Below are 23,296 nucleotides of genomic sequence, written 5' to 3'. Positions count from 1 at the left end.
GTGGTGTCATCTGCATATCTGAGGTTATTGATATTTCTCTCAGCAGTCTTGATTCCAGCTTGTGTTTCTTCCAGTCCAGCGTTTCTCATGATGTACTCTGCATATAAGTTAAATAAGCAGGGTGACAATATACAGCCTTGATGTACTCCTTTTCCTATTTGGAACCAGTCTGTTGTTCCATGTCCAGTTCTAACTGTTGCTTCCTCACCTGCATACAGATTTCTCAAGAGGCAGGTCAGGTGGTCTGGTATTCCCATCTCTTGAAGAATTTTCCACAGTTTATTGTGATCCACACAGTCAAAGGCTTTGGCATAGTCAATAAAGCAGAAATAGATGTTTTTCTGGAACTCTCTTGCTTTTTCCATGATCCAGCAGATGTTGGCAATTTGATCTCTGGTTCCTCTGCCTTTTCTAAAACCAGCTTGAACATCAGGAAGTTCACGGTTCACGTATTGCTGAAGTCTGGCTTGGAGAATTTTGAGTATTACTTTACTAGCATGTGAGATGAGTGCAATTGTGCGGTAGTTTGAGCATTCTTTGGCATTGCCTTTCTTTGGAATTGGAATGAAATCTGACCTTTTCCAGTCCTGTGGCCACTGCTGAGTTTTCCAAATTTGCTGGCATATTGAGTGCAGCACTTTCACAGCATCATCTTTGAGGATTTGAAATAGCTCAACTGGAATTCCATCACCTCCACTAGCTTTGTTCTAGTGATGCTTTCTCAGGCCCACTTGACTTCACTTTCCAAGATGTCTGGCTTTAGATTAGTGATCACATCATCATGATTATCTGGGTCGTGAAGATCTTTTTTGTACAGTTCTTCCGTGTATTCTTGTTACTTCTTAATATCTTCCGCTTCTGTTAGGTCCAGACCATTTCTGTCCTTTATCGAGCCCATCTTTGCATGAAATGTTCCCTTGGTATCTCTAATTTCCTTGAAGAGATCTCTAGTCTTTCCCATTCTGTTGTTTTCCTCTATTTCTTTGCATTGATCACTGAAAAAGGCTTTCTTATCTCTTCTTGCTATTCTTTGGAACTCTGCATTCAAGGTGTTGCAAAAACAGAACATTGCATCGTTTGGGACTTCCAGGCCAGTTCAGCAGCTAAACTAAAGTACCAAATACTGGTTCATAGCATGTAGACCATTTTAGAAAATGAACAAAAATGGTGGTTTCCTGGCTCATGGTTCAGACGTTGGACATGAAGCTAGACACCTCCCTGCCCCCGACCCTCCTGGGAGCTGTCTGGGCGCTGAGGAAGTGCCTTAGCTGTGGGAGAAGAGAGGGAGGTGGAAGGTGGGGTGGGACTTGGAGGCAGGGATTACCTCCTCAGCACCGGCTGGCCTCCGTCAGGCCCCGGGGTCTGGCAGGTGGTGCCCCACCACCGCCGACATCCGCCAAGCCCAGGGAGGCCTGTAGTTCTGGACACCCGGGGCTGCCGCAGGCACAGAGAGCAGCTGGTTAACACAGGGCAGACACAGGGCACTGACAAGGCCCTTGGGGATTGCCCTGTTGACACACCGTGTCACATCCCCCCTTCCCACTTGGGGAGGCCAAGTGGCCCTCGCTCCCTGGGACTCATGGGCATGTCGTGTTGATTGGGACCCAGCAGGTGACCTGAGATCACATGGGTCTCTGCTACAATAAGACATGAAAGATAAAATTCCCACCGACTCTTTACCATTAGTGACAAAGTCCCATCAGGAGGGGTCCCAACCACAGAATCATGAGGAGGCTGCAGCAAACACTGGAAGTCACACCTGCAAAGCCCACGAGCCTAGTTAGGGAGTTTAGGGTCGACATGTACACACTGCTGCCTTTCAAGTGGCTAGCCACCAAGGTCCTACTGCATAGCATAGGGAACTCTGCTCAATGTTATGTGGCCGCCTGGATGGGAGGGGAGTTCAGGGGGAAATGGATACGTACATGTATGTGTATGGCTGAGTTCCCTTCGTTGCCCACCTGAAACTATCACAAAATTGTTAATCGGCTGTACTCCAATACAAAGTAAAAGTTAAAAAAAAAAAAAAGCAAACCAGTCATTCCCATGTGAAACATCTCAGAACAAGCCAGAAAATTTTAAACTGTGCTCACCTGGGGTTAGGGAGGATACCCTGCCTAGAATTTACGCCCCCTCAGGGTCAAGGACACACACAGGTCCCCTTGTGCCCGGGTTTCTGCTTCTGCCATACTTTCCGACAGGAAACCGGGGCGGGGGGGGGGGGCAGGCGGGGCTCAGCGCCTCTGCCAGGTGTTAATCTGTCAGCTTCACCGCCTTGAGCTCCTGCAGCAGGCTCCCTCTTAATCCTCAGATGGATTGGGTCAAGCTTCAGACATACTCTAGACTCCACCAGTTCTTTATATTTTGGGGTTTTTTTTCTATTTGTATCTGTTAATCAAGGACATTTTAATCTATTTTTATTGAAATATAGTTGATTTACATACAATGTAGTAATTTCTGCTCTACAGCAAAGTGATTCTGTTATACATATATATATTCTTTTTAAAATATTATTTTCCATTATGGTTTACTATAGGATATTGAATATAGTTTTCCTGTGCTATACATTAGGATTTGTTATTTATCCATTCTCTCTATAAAAGCTTATATCTGCTGACCCTAACCTTCCACTTCATCTCCCCTCTGACCTCCCCTGCTCGGCAACTACTAGTCTGTTCTCTGTGAAGGATAGTTTTAAAGTGTGTCTTTTAAATTTTTTATTTATTTTACTTTTTGGCCATGCCGTGTGCCTTGTGGGATCTTCGTTCCCCCTCAGGGATTGAACCTGGGCCACGGCGTGAAAGCACCGAATCCTAACCGCTGGGCCACCAGGGAATTCCCAAGTGTGTCTTTTTTAAAAATAATTTTTATTCAGGATAAGTGATCACATCCCAGGAAATTAGGAAAACAGAAATAAAGGTTTAAAATACCACCGTCTTTCTCCTTTTGTGACAATGACAGTTTATTAGCTAGCATTCTGGCGTCTTTGCCTGTGCCTGTCTTACTGAGTGTTCCAATTTCTGTCATGAAAACTGGACATCTTGGACTTCCCTGGTGGTCCACTGGTTAAGACTCCATGCTTCCACTGCAAGGGCGCCACTGAGTCCCTGGTCGGGGAGGTGCTGTGTGCTGTATGGTGCAGCCAAAAAAAAAAAATAATAAACAAAAAAATTTGGATGTCTAGAAAAGTATAAAAAAATAAGTAACTTTAAAAAACTTTGGTTTATTGAAGATAACTTATGTAAAAATTTATTATGTAAAGTATCATTGTTAGGTAAATTATTTATTATGTCACTTACCATTATTATTACATAAGAAGTTATCCTTTGTCAGAGCACAGTTCAGATCAGCAAATGGACAGAGGCAAGTAACCATCACACACTCAAGATATCATATACTTCCTGCAACCCCAAATCTAGTGCCCTTTCCCACCTCCAGCCCCTAGCGAACGCTCATCTGCTGTTTCTGTAGTTGTGTCATTTCCAGAATCTCATGTAAATGGGATCACACGGTACACAGCTCTTCTTGTCTGGCTTTTTTGCCCTTTGCACAGTGCTTTGAAAGTCTTCCTGACGTTTCAGGGTCGGCAGTCTGTCCCTTCTCGTTGCCGACTAGTATTCCCTCACGTGGATACACTGACATGTGGTTGTTTCCAGTCTGGAGGGTGGCATGACCAGAGCTGCAGTGACGTTGTATGCAGATCTTGGTGTGGGAATGCGAAATGGAACAGGTCACTCTGGGAAACACACAGCATTGAGATTCCCAGGCATTCCCATCCTCACCAATACCTAATAGTGCCATCGTTTTCATTTTAGTTGTTAGTAGACATGTTGTGGTGTTCTGTTGAGATTTTAATTTGATTTCCCTCATGACTAATGATAGTGAGCATTCTCTCATGTGAGTATTTGCCATATCTTCTTTGATGAGGTATATTTTGCTCATTTTAAAAAATTGAAGTATAGTTGATTACAGTGTTTCAGGTATACAGCAAACAGCAAAGTGACTCAGATCTATTATAAATAGATATCTATTGTGGTGTTGTGTTGTTGTCGTTTAGTCACTAAGTTGTATCTGACTTTTTGTGTGACTCTGTGGACTGTAGTCTGCTAGGCTTCTCTGTCCATGAGATTTCCCAGGCAAGAATACTAGAGTGGGTTGCCATTTCCTTCTCCAGGGTATCTTCCCAACCCAGAGACTGAACCCACGTCTCCTGCTTGGCAAGTGGATTCTTTACCACTGAGCCACTTGGGAAGCCCACATATTGTAAGATGTTGAATATAGTTCTCTGAGCTAGCTTATCTATTTTATATATAGTAGAGTGTATCTGTTAGAGAAGGCAATGGCACCCCACTCTAATACTCTTGCCTGGAAAACCCCATGGACGGAGGAGCCTGGTGGGCTGCAGTCCATGGGCTCACTAGGAGTCGGACACGACTGAGCGACTTCACTTTCACTTTTCACTTTCATGCATTGGAGAAGGAAATGGCAACCCACTCCAGTGTTCTTGCCTGGAGAATCCCAGGGACGGGGGAGCCTGGTGGGCTGCCGTCTATGGGGTCGCACAGAGTCGGACACAACTGAACCGACTTAGCAGCAGCAGCAGCAGAGTGTATCTGTTAATTTCAAATTCCCAATGCATCCCTCCAACCCCTTTCCCCCTTGGTAACCTTGAGTTTGTTTTCTATGTCTGTGAGTCTATTTCTATTTTGTAAATAAGTTCATATGTATTATTTTTTTTAGATTACACATTTAAGTGATACTGTGTATTTGTCTTTCTCTGACTTACTTCACTTAATATGATAATCTCTAGGTCCATCCATGTTGTTGCAAATGGCATTATTTCATTCTTTTTTATGGCTGAGTAATCACTTACATATACACCATCTCTTCTTTATCCATTCATCTGTCAATGGACATGTAGATGGCTTTCATGTATTGGCTACTGTAAACAGTGCTTCTATAAACACTGGGATGCATATATCTTTTCAAATTAGAGCTTTCATCTTTTCCAGATACATGCCCAGGAGTGGGATTGCTGGATCACATGGTAACTTTATTTTTAGTCTTTTAAGGAACATCCACACTGTTCTCTGTAGTGGCTGCACCAATTTACATTCCTACCAACAGTGTAGGAGGATTCCTTTTTCTTCACACCCTCTCCAGCATTTATTGTTTGTACTTTTTTGAAGTATTCATTTGTTTGGGCAAGTTGGGTCTTGGTTGCATCGCGTGGGGTCTCCCCTGGTGGCACGTGGCTCTCTAGTTGTGGCGTGTGGGCTCCAGGAGCATGTGGCTCTCTTGTTGTGGCATGTGGGCTCCAGGGGCATGTGGCTCTCTAGTTGTGGGGTGTAGGTTCCAGGAGCACGTGGCTCTCTAGTTGTGGGGTGTAGGCTCCAGGAGCACGTGGCTCTCTAGTTGTGGGGTGTAGGTTCCAGGAGGACATGGCTTTCTAGTTGTGGCGTGTAGGCTCCAGGCACACGTGGCTCTCTAGTTGTGGGGTGTAGGTTCCAGGAGCACGTGGCTCTCTTGTTGTGGTGTGTGGGCTCCAGGAGGACATGGCTTTCTAGCTGTGGCATGTAGGTTCCAGGAGCGCGTGGCTCTCTAGTTGTGGGGTGTAGGCTCCAGGAGCACGTGGCTCTCTAGTCGTGGTGTGTGGGCTCCAGGAGCACGTGGCTCTCTAGTTGTGGCATGTGGGCTCCAGGCACACATGGGCCCAGTAGTTTGGGCACAAGGGCTTAGTTTCTCTGTGGCATGTGGGAATTTTAGTTCCCCAACCAGGGACTGAACTCACATCTTCTGCATTGCAAGTCAGATTCTTAACCACCAGGGAAGTCCCAGTTATTCGTAGTTTTTGGTTATGACCATTCTGACTGGTGGGCTTCCCTCATAGCTCAGTTGGTAAAGAATCCACCTGCAATGCAGGAGACCCTGGTTCAATTCCTGGATCAGGAAGATCCACTGGAGAAGGGATAAGGGATAGGCTACCCACTCCAGTATACTTGGGCTTCCCTTGTGGCTCAGCTGGTAAAGAAGCTGCCTACAATGCAGGAGACCTGGGTTTGATCCCTGGGTTGGGAAGATCCCCTGGAGAAGGGAAAGGCTACCCACTCCAGTATTCTGGCCTGGAGAATTCCATGGACTGTATAATCCATGGGGTTGCAAAGAGTCAGACACGACTGAACAACTTTCACTTTCACTTTGATTATGACCATTCTGAGTGGTGTGTGGCGATATCCATTGTAGTTTTGATTTGCATTTCTCTAATTATTAGCCATATTGAGCATCTTTGGCTATCTGTATACCTTCTTTGGAGAAATGTATGTTTAGATTTTCTGCCAATTTTTTAATTGGGTTGTTTGGTTTTTTGATATTGAGCTATTTGAACTGTTTGTATGTATTGGAAGTTAATCCCTTGTCAGTCTTATCATTTGCAAATATTTCCTCCCAGTCTGTATGTTTTCTTTTTTTGTTTATAGTTTCCTTCACTGTGAAAAAGCTTTTCAGTCCCATTTGTTTATTTTAAAATTTTATTTTGATTCAGTCCCATTTGTTTATTTTTTCTTTTATTTTATGTTTTAACTGTGATGGCTCTTTATTTATGTGTGTGTGCCTTCTGGTTGTGGAGAGTCGGGACTGCTCTCTAATCACTGTATGTGGGCTTCTCATTGCAGTGGCTTCTCTTATTGTGGAGCACAGGCTCTAGACAGGCAGGCTTCTAGCTGCAGCTAGTGGGCTGCGTAGCACAGGCGCAGCAGTTGTGGTGCATAGTCCCATGGCATGTGGGATCTTTCCAGGCCAGAGATCAAACTGGTGTCCCCTGCATTGCAAGGCAGATTCTCAACCACTGGACCACCAGGGAAGTCCCCATTTTTTAATTTTTGCTTTTGTTTCCATTACTCTATGAGATGGATCAAAAAAAATAGTACTGCAATTTATGTTAAAGAGTGTTCAGCCTATATTTTCCTCTAGGAGTTTTACAGTATCTAGCCTTATATTTAAGTCTTTAATTTATTTTTAGTTTATTTTTGTATATGGTGTTAGAGAATGTTCTAATTTCATTCTTTTGCAAGTAGCTGTCTGGTTTTCCCAGCACTTGTTATTGAAGAGACTGTCTGTTCTCCATTGTATATTCTTGTCTCCTTTGTTTAGATTAATTGACCATGTGTGGGGGTTTATTTCCAGACTCTATTCTGTTCCATTGATCTATGCATCTGTTGTGTGTGTGTGCGTGTGTGTGTGCCAGTACCATATTGTTTTGATCACTGTAGCTTCACAGTATAGTTGAAGTCAGGGAGTGTGATTTCTCCAGCTTGTTCTTCTTTCTCAAGATTATTTTGGCTATTCAGAATATTTTGTGTTTTCAAATTTTAAAAGTTATTGTTCCAGTTCTGTGGAAAATGCCACTGGTGATTTGTTAGGGATTACACTGAATCTGTAGATTGCCTTGGGTAGTATGGTCATCTTAACAATATTGATTCTTCCAACCCAGGAATACAATATATCTTTCCATCTATTTGTGTCATCTCCAGTTTCTTTCATCAGTATCTTTTAGTTTTCAGAGTGCAGGGTTTTTTTTTTTTTATGTGTAATGATGACAGACTTTATTTTGGGGGGCTCCAAAATCACTGCAGATGGTAACTACAGCCATGAAATTAAGAGACGCTTACTCCTTGGAAGAAAAGTTATGACCAACCTAGATGGCATGTTAAAAAGCAGAGATATTACCTTGCCAACAAAGGCCCATCTAGTCAAGGCTATGGTTTTTCCAGTAGTCATGTATGGATGTGAGAGTTGGACTATAAAGAAAGCTGAGCACCAAAGAATTGATGCTTTTGAACTGTGGTGTTGGAAGAGACTCTTGAGAGTCCCTTGGACTGCAAGGAGATCCAGCCAGTCCATCCTAAAGGAAATTAGTCCTGACTATTCATTGGAAGGACTGATGTTGAAGCTGAAACTCCAATACTTTGGCCACCTGACGCAAAGAACTGACTCATTTGAAAAGACCCTGATGCTGGGAAAGATTGAAGGCAGGAGGAGATGGGGATGACAGAGATGGTTGGATGGCATCACCAATGCGATGGACATGAGTTTGAGCAGGCTCCAGGAGTTGGTGATGGACAGGGAGGTCTGGTGTGCTGCAGTCCATGGGGTTACAAAGAGTCGGACACAACTGAGTGACTGAACTGACTGACTAATGATGTTTACTGCTACATTGATGAGATGAGGGAAAAAAAAAACCCACAAAACTGGATAGAGCCTAATTGTATGCCAATGAGGTATTTAAAGTTCTATTTGGTCATTGAAAAGAATTAAGGGAAAAAATGTCTCACACACAAAAATTCAAATTCCATTATCCAGGATCTGCAGTTTTTAACTTGACTTTACTTATGGGCATGTCCATGGCCAGTATGCTGAGAGAATTTGAAGAGACAGCCACCTGTGTTCCTCCCAGCCACACCATTTACTCAAATGCCCTGAGCTTCATGTTCAAGAGTGCCAAACTGAGATAGCAGCATTTTCTTTCCAAGATTATGATCATGACTAAAGGAGATGGGCTGGCAGTGACCACTCCTCACCACCAAGCACAAGCCAACAGTTTCCTGTCCTTCCTCCTCCTATCATCACAATATTAGAAGAGTTTTAGACTAGGGCTTGAGAAGGGTAATAGTTCCAACACATTAGAAAATAGTAGTCAAGATTCAACCACTGTTGGGACTTCCCTGGTGGTTCAGTGGTTAGGAGTCCATGCTTCCACTGCAGGAGGCATGGGTTTGATTTCTTGTTGGGGAATTAAGATCCTACATGTTGTGTAGTGTGGCTAAAAAAATAAATAATATTTGAAAGCAGTGCAAAGTTGTTGTTTTTTTTTATATTCGACTAATACTAATAGAGTTGGTTTCCTAATTTCTTTCTCTTCACTCTATGAGCTTCCTCCCAGTAGGGTACCATCATACACATTGGTGTTCTGATGTCCTGGCTTTGCTCTTTCAATTTTGGCAGTGAATGCCAGCATCAAGTCAAGTCCATGGATGGTGAGCTTGAAGCCTATAAGAAATCCATCATGAAGGAGGAAGAAAAGAATGAGAAGCTGGCCAGCATCCTGAACCGGGCAGAGACAGAAGCCAACCTGATGCAGAAACTGACCTCACAGTGCCTGACTAAGGAGGAGGCCCTGCAGAATGAGTTTAACACCTACAGGCTCACCCTGCTGGACACAGAGGATGCACTGGGCAAGGCCCATGTGGTACGGTCATGTCCCCCACCAGCAGGGCAAGCCTCCCCACTCTGCTGCATAGTATCCACCCTCTGACTCTTCCCTTCTAGGAATACATGACAACTACAGGAGAACTGCAGACTCTCCACCAGGCCATCCAGCACGAGCTGGAGCTGAGGAGGAAGATGGATGCCTCCATCACGGAGAAGCTGCAGGAGCACATGACCTCCAACAAGATGACCAAATACTTCCACCAGCTCATCCTGAAGCTCCAGAAGGAAAAGACCAACCTGGTATGCCAGCTGCACACACCTGGGCCACAACGGGTGGATGCTTTCATGGTGCTCAAGCATCGGGCAGCTCTAGTGGGGACAGACCACAGTGGAAGGGCACTGAGCATGTCCATTCACCTTTCATTTTTGTCTAGTTGTAAAAGTAATGCATTTTTATTGTGGAAAACCTGGAAATATAAAAAGGCATAAGAAGAAACTAAGACAGCTGCAATCCCACCATCCACAGATAATCTCTTCTGAAACTCGGGTGTATTTCCTTCTGGAAATTTTTCTAAACACACATGGTCATATTCATACACACAAAGACACACAGAAACACACATTCACATACACATCCCCGCATGCACACATGAGCAAACATAAGCACACAGATTCACACACACACATTTGTTTAACCTGTTCACATACATGAACAGACATGTGAAGATACATATGCACACACAACCTGAGAGGACATAGAACTCTTACTATATATCAGTCTTTAAACCACTCTAATCCATTTTCATTAATTTTACTGAAACACAACACAGAGTGAAAAGTGCACAAACAACAAGTGTAGGAGCCCATTAATTTTTCACTATGTGTGTAGTGTTTTATTTTACATTATTGGTCATATTTAACATAACATTTTCCATAAATGTTATTAGAAAAAGTGCCTGTTGGTTTATGCATCGCATTTTATCCTTCAAATATACATGTTTTCTTTAATAATTCTCTCTTTGGACACTTAAAGTTGTTTCTAGGTTTTAAACTTTAGAAATAACTCAGCACTGAACATACCTGTTCACATATCTTTGTCCACATGTCTGAGGTAAATTGCTGCAGCAGAGACCCTGGTCAAATTGGTAGGAGCATTTACAATGAATCATGGAGTAGCCTGACCCTCTGCTTTCCCAGAATGTGCCTGAAGGTCCTGAGTGTGACTGGCCCTTCTGGACTGAGGACCCAATCCTTATCCCTGGAAAGAGCTCTCTTTTGTTCCCCCAGGGTCTTTCCTTTCTCTGAGCAGGGGTCCCTATGTCCTGAAAAAAGCAGTTTGCTACTTAGGTTGTTTCTTCTTTGGCTCTTCCTGTGTGACCCCCTGCCTCAGGGTGCTGTCTACGTGGCTTGCTAGAACTCTGAGGCACCTCATGCCTCCCAGATACCTGGGAGGAGACAAGCTGGCTCCTGGCTTGCTTGTGCCCAGGAACTGAGGAGAGGGGGCTGGAGCCAAGACTGTGCATGCCTGGGTCTCCTTGAGATGTCCTGGTTGATGCTAGTGGAGTCCTACCAGTTCTTATTCCAGGAAGTGGGGGCAAGACTACCTGCTGGGAGCAAAACAATGGGGCCCAAGTGTGCACTGGAAAAGTTATGCAGTGTGGTGAATGTGAAATAAACTTGCCCGGCCCTGATGCAACATCACAGAGGCTGATCCCCAGGCTCCCTGGTGTCCCCCTTTCCCAGTCACCCATGTGGGCAACACATGTGCTAACACCCATGTCCACAGGTGGGCAGTAAAGTCCTCGGTCAGCGTTTGTTGGAACACTTGGCGGGTGATAGGTGTACTACCACCTATGTCCACAGGACAGCAGTAAGGAGTACTGGACCAGCATGTGGTGCAAAAATTCATGGTCAGTAGGTGTACTACCACCCATGTCCACGGGAGGACAGTAAAGGGTCCTGGGCCAGCATTTGTTGGAGCACTTGGTGGGCAGTAGGTGTACTACCACCGTGTCCACATGAGGGCAGTAAAGAGTCCTGGGCAAGCGTTTATTGCAAAAATTCGGGGGTAGGAGTATTACCACCCATGTCCACAGGAGGGCGGTAAAGAGACTTGGACCAGAATTTATTGCAAAAATTCATGGTCAGCAGGTGTACTGCTACCCATGTCCACAGGAGGGCAATAAAGAGTCCTGGGCCAGTATTTATTACAAAAATGCGTGGGCAGAAGGTGCACTACCACCCATATTCACAGGAGGGCAATAAAGTCCTGGGCTAGCATTTGTTGGAACAGTTGGTGTGTGGCAGGTGTACTACCACCCGTGTCCATAGGAAGGCAGTAAAGAGTCCTGGGCCAGCATTTGGAACACTTGGTGGGTGGCTGATGTACTACCAACTGTGTCCACACGAGGACAGTAAAGTCCTGGGCCAACATTTGTTGGAACAATTGGTGGGTGGCAGGTGTACTACCAGCCATGTCCACAGGATGGCAGTAAACAGTCCTGAACCAGCATGTGTTGGAGCGCTTTGTGGGCAGTAGGTGTACTACTGTTCGTGTCCACATGAGGGCAATAAAGAGTCCTGGGCCAGCATTTATTGCAATAGCCAATAGCAAATCCAGCTCTTGAAAGGAGGCACTTCTCCAACTGCTCAATACCCCTGTGGCCTGGTGGCAAACAGGATCTGGGACAGGGAGCAGAAGTTGTAGAGGGACAGAATCATCCAGAGCTGTGTTCAGAGGGATTGCAGGCATAGGTGAACCATGGGGTCTACACAGTTAATAAAGGAGCAGTACCAATGTCCCAGGAGGAGGCCAGGGTGGTCTCAACATGGGGGACAAACAGCCTGAGGAGGCTGAGGGGAGGTCAGGGTGCTCTGGTTGGCCTCTTTGGTGGCTGAAAGGAGACTTAGGAACTGAAGCCCTTCCAGTATGGTGAGGAAGCACGGTCCCTGTGAAGACCTGGCAACCTTGGATAATCTTGGCAAAGAAAGGGATGGGTGGATAACCAGAGCTCAGAGGAGCCAAAGGGGCCAAGTTGTGACCATAGGGAGCTGGGTGCCTTGACATGCTGGCAAGATCTGACTTTAAACCTAGGGATGTCCTGGAAAGCCAGGTATGATAGTTGGTCAGAGAGTGGGTGTTTGACAAAGCCAGCTGGGGTCACGTGGGGGAAGAGAAGAGATGACTGGAGCATGGGCAGGAGTTGGTGGGAGCCGCAGGCTGATAGAGAGCTGAGGATTTGCATGGGCAGGAGGCGCTGGGCAGCCAACAGTGAGAGGCTGGCTGGCAAGGTCAAGGCATAGCCACAGTCCAGGGAAAAGGGCCCTGATACCAAAGTGAGCCTGAACTGCCTCCCTCCCTAATTCTCACAAGTGTCCTTACAATCAGCTCTCCACTGTAGGAAAGAATGGAGCAAATCTGTCTTCTGAAACCTGCAGAGGAGGCAGGGTGGGCTGGCTCAGGCTTCAGGACAGAGGGCAGGTCCAAGGAGCCCTGGGCAGCTCTGCCCCGGGCTGAAGCTCCCAACCCCAAAACCATGGTTGGCAAGAGTTCCAGGATCACAAGCCTCTGGCCAGGTGGTAAATGACACCCCACAGTACAATCTTTTCTCTCCAGGACAGTGTCCAATTTTTTAGTGAAATGCAAAGGACATTTGTCCCATAAAATAGAAGTTAGAAGCTGGCATTTGTCATAGCATTATTTCGAGTAGGAATGTTGATGACAGACGACAAGCTCAAAGAGGGCAGGCATGCTGGTTTTCTTCACCAAAAGCACATGAGCTGTCGACAGCAGGGCCCCTGTACTTGTGGAACAGATGACATTCCCAGGGACAGCTGTGACTTGCTTCCCAATCTCTGTTACAAATATGACTGAGTATTATACAACCATTAAAAATGACATGACATGTGTCAAATTGAAACATGGCTTTCAAAGCTATATGTACAGTGTGACCCTGTTTTTGTTTGGGCAGGGAGGAGGAGGGTTTATATACAAAGTCAAGAAGGCAGGATAGATTCTAAATAGTGATGCTGGATAACTGTGTGGCAGACTTACGGGTGATCATCTGTATTTTTACATTTCCCCATTTCAATGTGTTTTACTGTTTGATAAGAAGAGATAATAATATCAGCTTTCTTTTTTTGTGAGGAATCATTAGGGTCAAACAAGTAAGTCCTTTGACAGGTCATAAGGTGGAGAAAAAACCAACATCCTCCTCTGTTTTAGAATTTCTCCAGATGAATACCCAGATCAAGGAAAACAAGCCAACCAGCTCATGGGGAGCCTCTCAGAAAGAGGGAAAAAGTTCAGACTTGTTCCTTGTCCCTTCTGCTTATTCAGGTGACACATCTTTCCAAAATTGATGGCAACATTGCTCAGGCCACCCTGGATGTCACAAACACCAACTGCAGGCTGGACATGCATCAGAAGACGCTGGCTGAGCTGGACAAGGAAGTGAAAAAAGTCAGCGACCTCATCACCAACAGTGAAAATGAAATTTCCAGGCGCACGATCCTGATTGAAAGAAAGCAAGGCCTCATCAACTTCTTCAACAAGCAGCTGGAGCAGATGGTTTCTGAACTTGGGGTAGGACCCTGGGACCAGGAGAGGCCACTCAGGTTGATATCTGTGCCTGGCCATTTCCGAAACTGCTTATATTCAGGAACGGACTCATGTAGGACCCAGGCGTTCCCACCCTACCCCTCTTACGGGTGAAATGTACATGTCTATGTAGAATGCTGACTCAGGGGCTGTCTGCAGACCTTCTCTGTGGAGCCACATAGTCAATATTTCAGGTGTTATGGACCATACGGTCTCTGTTGCAACCCCTCACCCTAGCGGTTACAAGGAGGAGCCACAGGCAGTAGGTAAACGGATGAGTGTGCCCATGTGCAATGAAACCTTACTTATGGCCCCTGAAGTCTGGATTCGGTATAACTTCCGCCTGGCATGAAATTGTCTTCTTTTGACATTTTGTGTGTCTCATGGACTATGCGGGCAGGATCTCACTCACCGCTGCTCTTAGTGGTCTGATGGGTTTGAGGCTTGAAGTTCTACAGGTTATTCAGTGTCCCTGACCTGAGGACCCCACAACAGCCTCAAATCCCAAGGCAGCAGGGGCAGTCGGTGGGCACGCTCTTAGGTAGACCCCAACCAGAGCGTGGTCTCAGAGCTGCAACCCGAATGGATTCCAAGGGAGTAAAGACCCTAACCTATGACAGTCTGTTGTGAAAAGACTATTTGCAAAGCCCTTTTGGGAAACAGAGGCCCCACACGACTGGGGCAGGGTGGGGCCAGGCCAGTGGAGGAAGGGAAGGGGGTGGCAGACTGGCAAATCACCAAAACAGAATCTCCCACAGCAGGTCACACGATATGGCCTGGGACTGCAGAAGAGGGGACACAACGACAGGGCCCCTAGGCCCTCTGAGTAAAGATCCCCCCACTCAGCATACAGAGGCATGGTCTCAGGTGTCCCCGCCCTCTGCAGCCCACCTGAGTTTAGGGACTCAGCCTGCTTTCTGGTGAACATCGCTTTCAGGGGGAAGAAGTGGGGCCCCTGGAGCTGGAGATCAAGAGGCTGACCAAGCTGATCGAGGAAAACAACACCAGCGTGACACAGGCCCAGGTGACCTGGCTGCGGCTGCAGCAGGAGATGGTGAAGGTCACGCAGGAGCGCGAGGAGCACCTGATCTCCCTGAACATGTCCAAGAAGGAGATCCACATCCTGGAGCAGAAGAAAATACGGATAGAAAGTGAGCTCCCCTGCCCAGCCCCTCCACAGCACCTGCTGAGGCTTTCTGGTGCCACCTGGTCCCAGCGGGTCAGCCGGCCGGCAGCCCCACAGGAAGTGCTGCCAGTGTCCTGGGCCCACTCTGCCTGGACACATCGTGCCTGTTTCTTCCCAGAGGTCCTGCCGCCTTCTTGTCCACCCCTCGGGGATCCCAAGCCTGCTTGTGCGAGGTCGGGGTCGTTGCTTTCCACCCCCTGCCCCAGAGCTTGCTGGCCTTTCCTGGGGACTCAGTGTCTGAGCGGCAACCACGTCCCCTTCTGCCTCCGCCGTCTGGGTGGGGATGCCCGAGGGTCAGCGGGGAGGGAGGGCGCCGTGGGCACACACCCCCGATCACAACCCCCAGGGGCCACTCCCCACCCCCGGCCACCCTCCCCACAGACAAGATCAACCAGGAGAAGAAGGAGCAGAAGCAGATCGAGCGCCACATGAAGGACCTGGACAACGATCTGAAGAAGCTCAACTTGCTGATGAACCAGAACCGGTGCAGCTCCGAGGAGCTACAGCAGGGCAACCTGGCCACGGAGGGCGAGTTCGTGCGCTCGCTCAAGGTGCGCTCCGGGCTCAGAGCGGATGGGCGGGGCAAGCAGGTGCGCGCAGCCCTCGGCCCCGCCCACCGCCCCCTGTCCTCCCCACGCAGGCCTCAGAGCGGGAGACCATCGAGATGCAGGAGAAGCTGAATCAGCTGAGCGAGGAGAAGGCAGCCGTGCTCAACAGCCTGGTGGAGGCGGAGTGAGTGCCCAGGCGCCGGTCCGGAGAGTCGCTGCCCACGGTTCACGGAGACCAGTTGCGGGGGGTTGGGGGGGGGGGGGCCGGGGGAGGCACGGCCCTGGAACCTGAGCGGGATCCCTGGGAACAGCGGAGTTCTGTGCCTCCGGGCAGCCCTTCTGCAAAGCCATGATGGCGATCACTGGAAGTGGAGTGGCTTCCCTCAGGACAGACTTTTTAAAACCTGTGTGATCTTTCTGGTGCCTGATTATGAGAGTAATCCAGACCCAACGGTAAGCATTGTAAACCACAGCAGTGAGTGCAGAGTAGAAGGGAGAATCACGCTTAATCCAGCCCTCTTCCTTTACCATTTTCTCTGTGGGTTTCTTTCCCTCTTTTTTTTTGTTTTAAACCATAGTGCGATTTTCTCTGTCTGCCTTTGAAGCAGCCTTTATTATATTTTTCTGTGGATGTCTTCCCCCTCAGGGTGCACGGGTCTGCGTTCCGGGCTGGAAGGACCCCTGAGCTGCCCTTTGTGCACCCTACTTGGCGTCATGTGCTTCCCAAGGCGCTGGGTGGCAAAGGGACCATCTGTTCCCTGCGTTTTGACAGAGTCGACACATAACACTACCTGGAACTTTTTCAGGGGATCTTAGTGCCTCCAGGCTCCTATAACTCAACACCACAGGCTGGGGCTTTATAAACAACAGGAATTTGTTGCTCATAGTTCTTGAGGCCTGAAGTCCGAGATCAGGGTACTTGTGAGGTCGGGTGAGGGCTCTCTTCTGGGTTGTAGACTCCTCACTGTGTCCTCCCAGGGTGGTAAGAGAAGGGGAGCTTTCTGGGGTCTCTTATGAGTGCACTAATCCCATTCATGGGGGCTCTACCCTCATGACCTCATCACCCGCGCCCCCACCAAAGACCCAGCATGAGGATTCCAACATGTTGATTTGCGAGGTGGGGACACAAACATTCAGACAACAGGGGGCATATGTCTTTGCTAACATTTTAATGGTTTTCAGGCTCTTGGTCTATTTAGGCTTTTGACTTCTCCGTATGTCAACTTCTGTCACTTATATTTGACTTACTCAGCTTCTCCTAAAGCTACATATCTGCCTTCTCCCTTGTCCCCCCTCTCTCTGGGTGAGGATGGCGGGCCTTGGGGTTGAGTTTACCTTCTGGTCCCAAAATGGGGGACATTTGTTTCTATTTAAACCCTTGCCTGGGTGCCTGCAAATTAAGCATGCCACCTGCTCAGCAAGGGCACCCTGCATCAGGAAGGCAAGGGTCTCCCAGCCCATCACACTGCTCTGTGAGCTCTGAGCCCATTCCAAGCACAGCACGCCCCAAGCACAGTACACCCCAAGCACAGTGCGCCATGCTCACCGAAGCTCCAGAAAGAAAACCCTTTGTTCTGCAGCTCTTACACTGTCTCCCCTCCCCTTAAAGACACCAGATCATGCTTTGGGAGAAAAAAATCCAACTAGCAAAAGAGATGCGGGCCTCTGTGGATTCTGAGACAGGCCAGATGGAGATCCGGGCCATGAAGGCAGAGATACACAGGATGAAGGTGGGTGGAAGGAGGGAGGTGGGGGGCCTGGAGCTTGGGGTCCTGGGAAGAAACCGCTCTGGCACAGCAGCCTGCACTCCAAGCACACCAAGGAAACTCGCTGTTCCCCCTGCTGACTTTCTCCACCAGTGCCTGTCCAGTTCTTATTCTTAATGCACCAAAATGGTCACAGGACACACAGCAACCTGCACGGTATTCACGAATCACTATGTTACCCTCACTCCAAGCAAGCAATGTACTCCAGTATTTCTAAATGCTGACTGTGACCAATCCCCACCCAATCTCATGACCCACTTGTGAGATGTATCCCACCATTGGACCAAAAAGACTCATCAGTAACAGAGTGCAAGGAACACACCACGTTTCCCCATCGAGGCATGTTTTCTCTCTACTGTCATCTTTAGCTGGATTTCATTACCTTAAAAAAAAAGGCTGGTAATTAAATCACAGGCTGTCACTGAGCCAAAGGTTCAGGAACTTAAGGATACAAATCACAGCAGGTCATAAAAAGAAATATATCACTTTTATAATTACATGGTCAATAATAACCCTGCTGGCTGAGTCCAGAGGAATTCTGATCAAATGCATCCGCTACTGATAAGTTTAATAAGCCCTCCATTTAACTGACTTTTCAAACCACAGAAGCCATGTATGTTGCTGCAGCAAGTCAAGCACTGTACCACAAAGCTTACACACACACAACACACACAGGCGCGCACACACACAGAGATGCACACACATACATAGGTGCACACATACACACAGGGAGACACACACACACACAAATGGGGCTGCCAGCCCCCTCCCTCCTAGTTGTGTTTCAGTTTTGTTTTCCTTCACCAAAATAGTACATATAACTTAGCAACTTATTCTTTTTTTAGTGATACAGACATGAACTTTCTTTAATAGTTGCAGAATATCCTATGGATACAACATAATTTAACGAAGCCTTCCCAGGTTGATGTGAAGATGCTGTTTGTCACTACAAACAATGTCACAATGACATCCTTATGGAAATCAGCATCCATATTTTGGGGGGTTTCTTTCTGGGCTGTCTTCTGTGTGCACTGATCTAAGAGCCCAAATCCACACCATCTTGATTTATTAAAATGTTTATTTATTTGACTGCACTGGGTCTAGTTGCAACACATGGTATCTCTAGTTGCAACATGTGGGATCTAGTTCCCTGACCAGGGACTGAACCCAGGCCCTCTGCCTTGGGAGCACAGCGTCTTAGCCACTGGACTGCCTGGGGAGTCCCCCTCTTGTTATTTTAAATCAACTTTATTGAGGAATAATTTATTTACAGGGCTTCCCTGGTGGTTCAGCAGTAAAGATCCTACCTGCAATGCAGGAGACATGAGTTTGATCACAGGGTCAGGAAGATCCCCTGGAGAAGGGAATGGCAACCCACTTCAGTATTCTTGTGCCAAGAATCCTGTGGACAGAGGAGCCTGACGAGCTGCAGTTCATGGGGTTGGAAAAGAGCTGGCCATGACTTAGCGACTAAACCATAAACAAGCTTACATGCAGTAATGTGAACTCACTTGAAATGTCCAGTGTACATAACGGGGCCACCGCCCCATGGAGACGTGGACCATGCCCTCCTGTGCAGAAAGCTCTCAGACACCCCTCACAGCCCCACTCCCACCACAGCCCAGCCCCCAGCCCCAGGCCCCAGAGACCCTTCAGGCCACCATCTCACAAAACCACGATGCCTTTTCCTAACAAGGCAATTAACCTTGGTGTGATACAGTTAACCAAACTACGAACTCTAAGCAGAAATCACTGTTTTTTTGGCTAATGTCCTTTTTCTACTCCAGGACCCAACCCTAGGCTGCATGTGGTCCTCAAGTGTCCCCATCTACCCCTGTCTCTGTCGGTTTCTCAGTGTCGCCCTGCTGACCTGGTATTCTTGACATGGACTGAAATCATTCTGACCAGCTGACAAAGCCCCCACGTTCCTTTCTTCCCTGGGGCATCACCCGCACGAGTTCCCCACTGGTTCAGTTGGGTGCGGAGGGAGGCGGCTCGGGCCCCTCTCCTGCCCAGCCCCCCTGCCCTGTGCACCCAGGTCAAGCACGGGCAGCTCCTGAAGCAGCAGGAGAAGATGATTCGGGACATGGAGCTGGCCATCACCCGAAGAGATACCATCTCCACCCGGGCTGAGGGGCAGAGCAAGATGGACAAGAAGCTGTTCACCCGGACAGACTTCCACCACAAGCAGACCGAGCTCCGACGGAAGATCAGGGACATTCACAAGGTAGGGGAGCCAGGCCATGGGGAAGAGGCCCCTCCTCGGGCCCCCCGTCCACGGGTGGTCGGCTGGGTCATCGGCCCCACTGGCAGGCGTCCGTGTGTGACCATCCAGGGCTGAATTTCTGAGGCACTTTCTCCGACTTGGGCTGACATTTCACTCGGTCCTTCCAGCCTGCTTCTTGGGGGGGTCCCTCCCCACCTCATCCGCCTTACCGCCTCTTCTGCCCCTCATTCCTGGAGCTACGGTCCCAGCTGCTATGTCAGGGCTGCTTTATGAGAAAGACAAGTGGCAGTAGGGGCTGGGGGCTGGAAGGAGCTCAGCTCCTGAGTCAGACAGGCCAGTTTCTTCTGGACTGGGGGACAAAAGTCTGAGCCCCACACCCCAAGTACCGGTTCTGGGTCAAGACAGAGTGGTGGCCAGATCCACAGGTGCTTCCCGGGTGTCCCTACCGCCCTGCTCTGATCAGGCCTTTGCTTGGGAGTTTGTCTTGAGTTTAACAGAAGAGCCATGAGGCAGGTGCAGCTCAGGACTGGAAGCGGCCCTGTTTCTGCCCCTCTTCTAACAGAAATGGCATCAGGGAAGCATGGAGTGTTGGTGAAGAGTGTGAGCCCCTGTGTCACTGATGCCCAGTGGGTGCTGGGGATGGGCTGATGGGAACATGGAGGGCACCCACTCGAGCCCATGTCCCCGTCCACCTGGCCACACTGACCAATCATGCGGTGTGTGCGTGCCCAGGGAGGGGACCAGCTACGGCCCCTGTGCCGCCTCCTTTTGCCGTCACCAGGCCGGGCTCTGAGCTCAGATTTCCCTCAGCCCCCACTGGCTGGCTATGTGGCCTCAGTGAGTGAGAAACCTTCCACCTCCACAGTTCCTCATCTGTCAGTGGAGACAGGGGCAGTGACCCCTCCCAGAGAGGCAAGGGTTATCCGAGACAGAACCTGGCCTTGGAGCCCCACCATGGGTCCCAGCCCTGCTCTTCTACTCGTGGCTCAGGCATATTGTCTGACCTCTCTGTACCTTGGCTTACTGACCTGTGAAATGGGTCCTCACCTCGTGGTGTCACCCAGAGGACCAGGTGGAGAATGTTGGAATAGCCCTGGTCTGGGGAGTCCCACATAAGGAAAGCGTAGCTGAAAATGATGGATTTGATCCAACTGCTCAATATTTGGACATTCCTGGAGGTGCAGAGGGGCCTTTTCTGGTCCTGGTTTGTGCATTTCTCTGCCATGTTGACCACTCCTGGACTTTCTTTTATCCACCCCTCTCCACCCCTCCTGGCTCCCTAGGGGCCTCCTCTGCCCAGGTTGGCAACAGAATCCTCTCCCTACTGCCAGAGAGTATCCGGCCATGGCTCCCTCGCTGGCCTCCCCACCTGAGGCACTCTCCTACACCCCAGCTTTGGAATCCTCCCAGATTGTGTGCATAGAGGGTCCTGGGAGGTCCTCCCTGCCTGACTCTTCTCTGTCCGCTGAATAACTGGGGGCAGGGTCCCAGGATGCTCCTGTCTCACCACCGCCTCCTCCCCGCCCCAGGCCACCGAGGAGTGCACCCAAACCATCCTGGAACTGGAAGAATCTCAAAAATCCATGAGTGACTCCCTCCTGGAGAAACAGGAGCAGTTGTCGAAGATGCAGGTTGAGGCCGACGAGCTCGAAGTTGAGCTGGACCAGCTGGCGACCCTCAAACGACAGGTAGGCAAGCCCCAGGGCCACAGGAACCCAGCAGCAAGGCCTGCTCTGGCCCAGCTAAGCCCAGGCTGATCATAGCAACCTACTGCTGTCGTCCACCTCACATTGCTCATGAAGGCTCCACGGGCCAACACTGTCCTGGGTGCATGGGGTAGAGCGAACAGAAAAGGTGACAACCCCTGCCCTCCCCGAGGTCACCATCTGAGGATGGGAGGACAGATAATCAAGCTAATAAGCAAAATGATACCTCATTTCTGATGGTGACAGACACTCTGGAGGAAGAGGAAGCAGAGAAGGGGTGTTGGGTGGATGGGGGCAGCCCTAGGAAGCAGGGTGGTCGGAGATGGCCACACAGGGGAAGTGACATTTGAGTCAAAGTTTGAAGGGGAAGCAAGGGATTGAGCACTCCCAGGTACAGCAGGAGTGGAGGCTGCCCAAGGCCCCGGGCTTGCAAGGCTTGGAGGGGGCAGCACCATGACCATGGGCTGCTCCCTCAGGGATGGGGTGGGGAGGAGTGACTTAGGATCACTGCAGTCATTTGGTTCTCACGATGAGTATGGAATGTGAGGGCTGAGAGTGGACACAGGACCTGTCTTAGGCCATCATAATTCTTAAGAAGGATGCATGGACCAGGGGTAGCCTCAGGCTGGTGAGAAGCCATCAGACTCCACGCGTCATTTCAAAGCTGCCCCACTGGGATTTTCTGCTGGATTGAATATGGTGTGAGCAGAAGACAGGGGTCACTCAGGGCTACAGTGTTTGGGCCCGATCAACTTAGATGGGTGTGGTGGGCACGTGTCAGGTTGGACTGTGGGTGAGGGCGGGTCCATCAGCCTCTTCCCCTGGATCTTCCAAGCTCTCCACTGGCGCATCCTCAAGTTGGGGTTCGTGCCAGGCCAGCAGGTGTCCTCTTTTGAACACACATAGCCTGACATGGGGTCTCTTGTCCCTCCCAAGAATCTTTCTGAGCTCGTGGCCCTGCAGACGCGCCTCAAGTACCTGCAGGCCGTGAAGGATGGGCGGTACGTCTTCACGCACCACAATAAGCAGTCATTGCTGATGGAGCTCAAGCGTCTGCACGACAGGCTGGTCAGCATCAGCACCATCCTCCATCACGTGAAGGAAGAGTACCCCCAGTTCCAAGAGTCCCTGCTCAAGGTCAGCCAGTCCATCGCCAAAAGGCTGGAGTCATCCGGGTCTTAGAGAGCCGGATGACTCCAACCCCCACAAGGAGGAGACCAGTCTTGTGTGTCATCAGAACAGGGATCTTCCTACCCACAGAGAATGACATCATTTAAGAGAGACAGGGTGGCATTGTAGGAATTTTTTGTAGGAAATCCCTGCATTTGTGGTTCCATTTCGATGAGTGTTCCACTTGCAAAGGCAGTGTCAGTGAACACAAACCTGCATTCCCACGTTGGGCTAACTTCTCCTAGTAAAACTGGAAATACAGGCCTCTGCTCCTGCCCTCACCTCCAGCATAGGTTAAATCCAGATTCCCAACTTATGGGAGCAAGTCCAAGGGGATGTGAATCCCTGGCTGCGTCTGGAGGCCTAAAGCCTGAGGTGAGACCACACAGGTGTGTGAATACCTTTGTCTCCCTTTGTCTCCCCACTTGTCCAGAGCCCTTGTCCACCCAGGGCGCCTCCCCCCACACTCTGACTCCCAAGCGCCTGCTACCTATGCCTTCCCTGCAGTTTAAAGGGAAAATGTTCTATCATTTTAAATGTTTCAGCAGGAAAATAAAATTTTTTCCTGAATGTGCGAGAAAAAGTGTATTTATTCTAAAATATTTCAGAAATGCAAACCCCACAAAGAAGCAGGGAAGCCCTCAATCCCACTCTGACACTGCTGTGTAGGGCTTTCTGTGCCTGGTTCCACCTGACAGGGTCACAGGATCCAACTTTTCACTTGAAAATTTTGCTCCTCTTTTATTATTATTATTAATTTATATTGGAGTATAGTTGCTTTGGGCTTCCCAGGTGGTGCTGCTTTCCCTGATAGCTCAGTTGGTAAAGAATCTGCCTGCAATGCAGGAGACCTGCATTGGATTGGATTCCTGGGTCAGGAAGATCC

The 23,296-nt window shown here is 48.8% G+C and overlaps 1 protein-coding gene across 1 annotated transcript in view; it reads left to right on the top strand.

Annotated features, from left to right (window-relative positions):
* The window catches only part of CCDC40 (coiled-coil domain 40 molecular ruler complex subunit), a 45,097-nt gene extending 22,104 nt beyond the window's left edge, over window positions 1-22,993 (top strand). The window contains exons 12-21 of the mRNA XM_069543838.1: window positions 9,001-9,244; window positions 9,325-9,507; window positions 13,547-13,792; window positions 14,745-14,958; window positions 15,375-15,544; window positions 15,634-15,725; window positions 17,151-17,271; window positions 19,346-19,534; window positions 21,064-21,222; window positions 22,177-22,993. Coding sequence (XP_069399939.1) covers window positions 9,001-9,244; window positions 9,325-9,507; window positions 13,547-13,792; window positions 14,745-14,958; window positions 15,375-15,544; window positions 15,634-15,725; window positions 17,151-17,271; window positions 19,346-19,534; window positions 21,064-21,222; window positions 22,177-22,422 — 1,864 coding nt within the window. The 3' untranslated portion in view covers window positions 22,423-22,993. The remainder of the gene's footprint in view (window positions 1-9,000; window positions 9,245-9,324; window positions 9,508-13,546; window positions 13,793-14,744; window positions 14,959-15,374; window positions 15,545-15,633; window positions 15,726-17,150; window positions 17,272-19,345; window positions 19,535-21,063; window positions 21,223-22,176) is intronic.
* The last annotated feature ends 303 nt before the right edge of the window (window positions 22,994-23,296 follow it).

This window comes from Ovis canadensis, chromosome 11 (genome assembly GCF_042477335.2).
Source record: "Ovis canadensis isolate MfBH-ARS-UI-01 breed Bighorn chromosome 11, ARS-UI_OviCan_v2, whole genome shotgun sequence".
Classification (NCBI taxonomy): Eukaryota; Metazoa; Chordata; class Mammalia; order Artiodactyla; family Bovidae; genus Ovis; species Ovis canadensis.
This window is presented reverse-complemented; position numbering and strand designations above follow the sequence as displayed.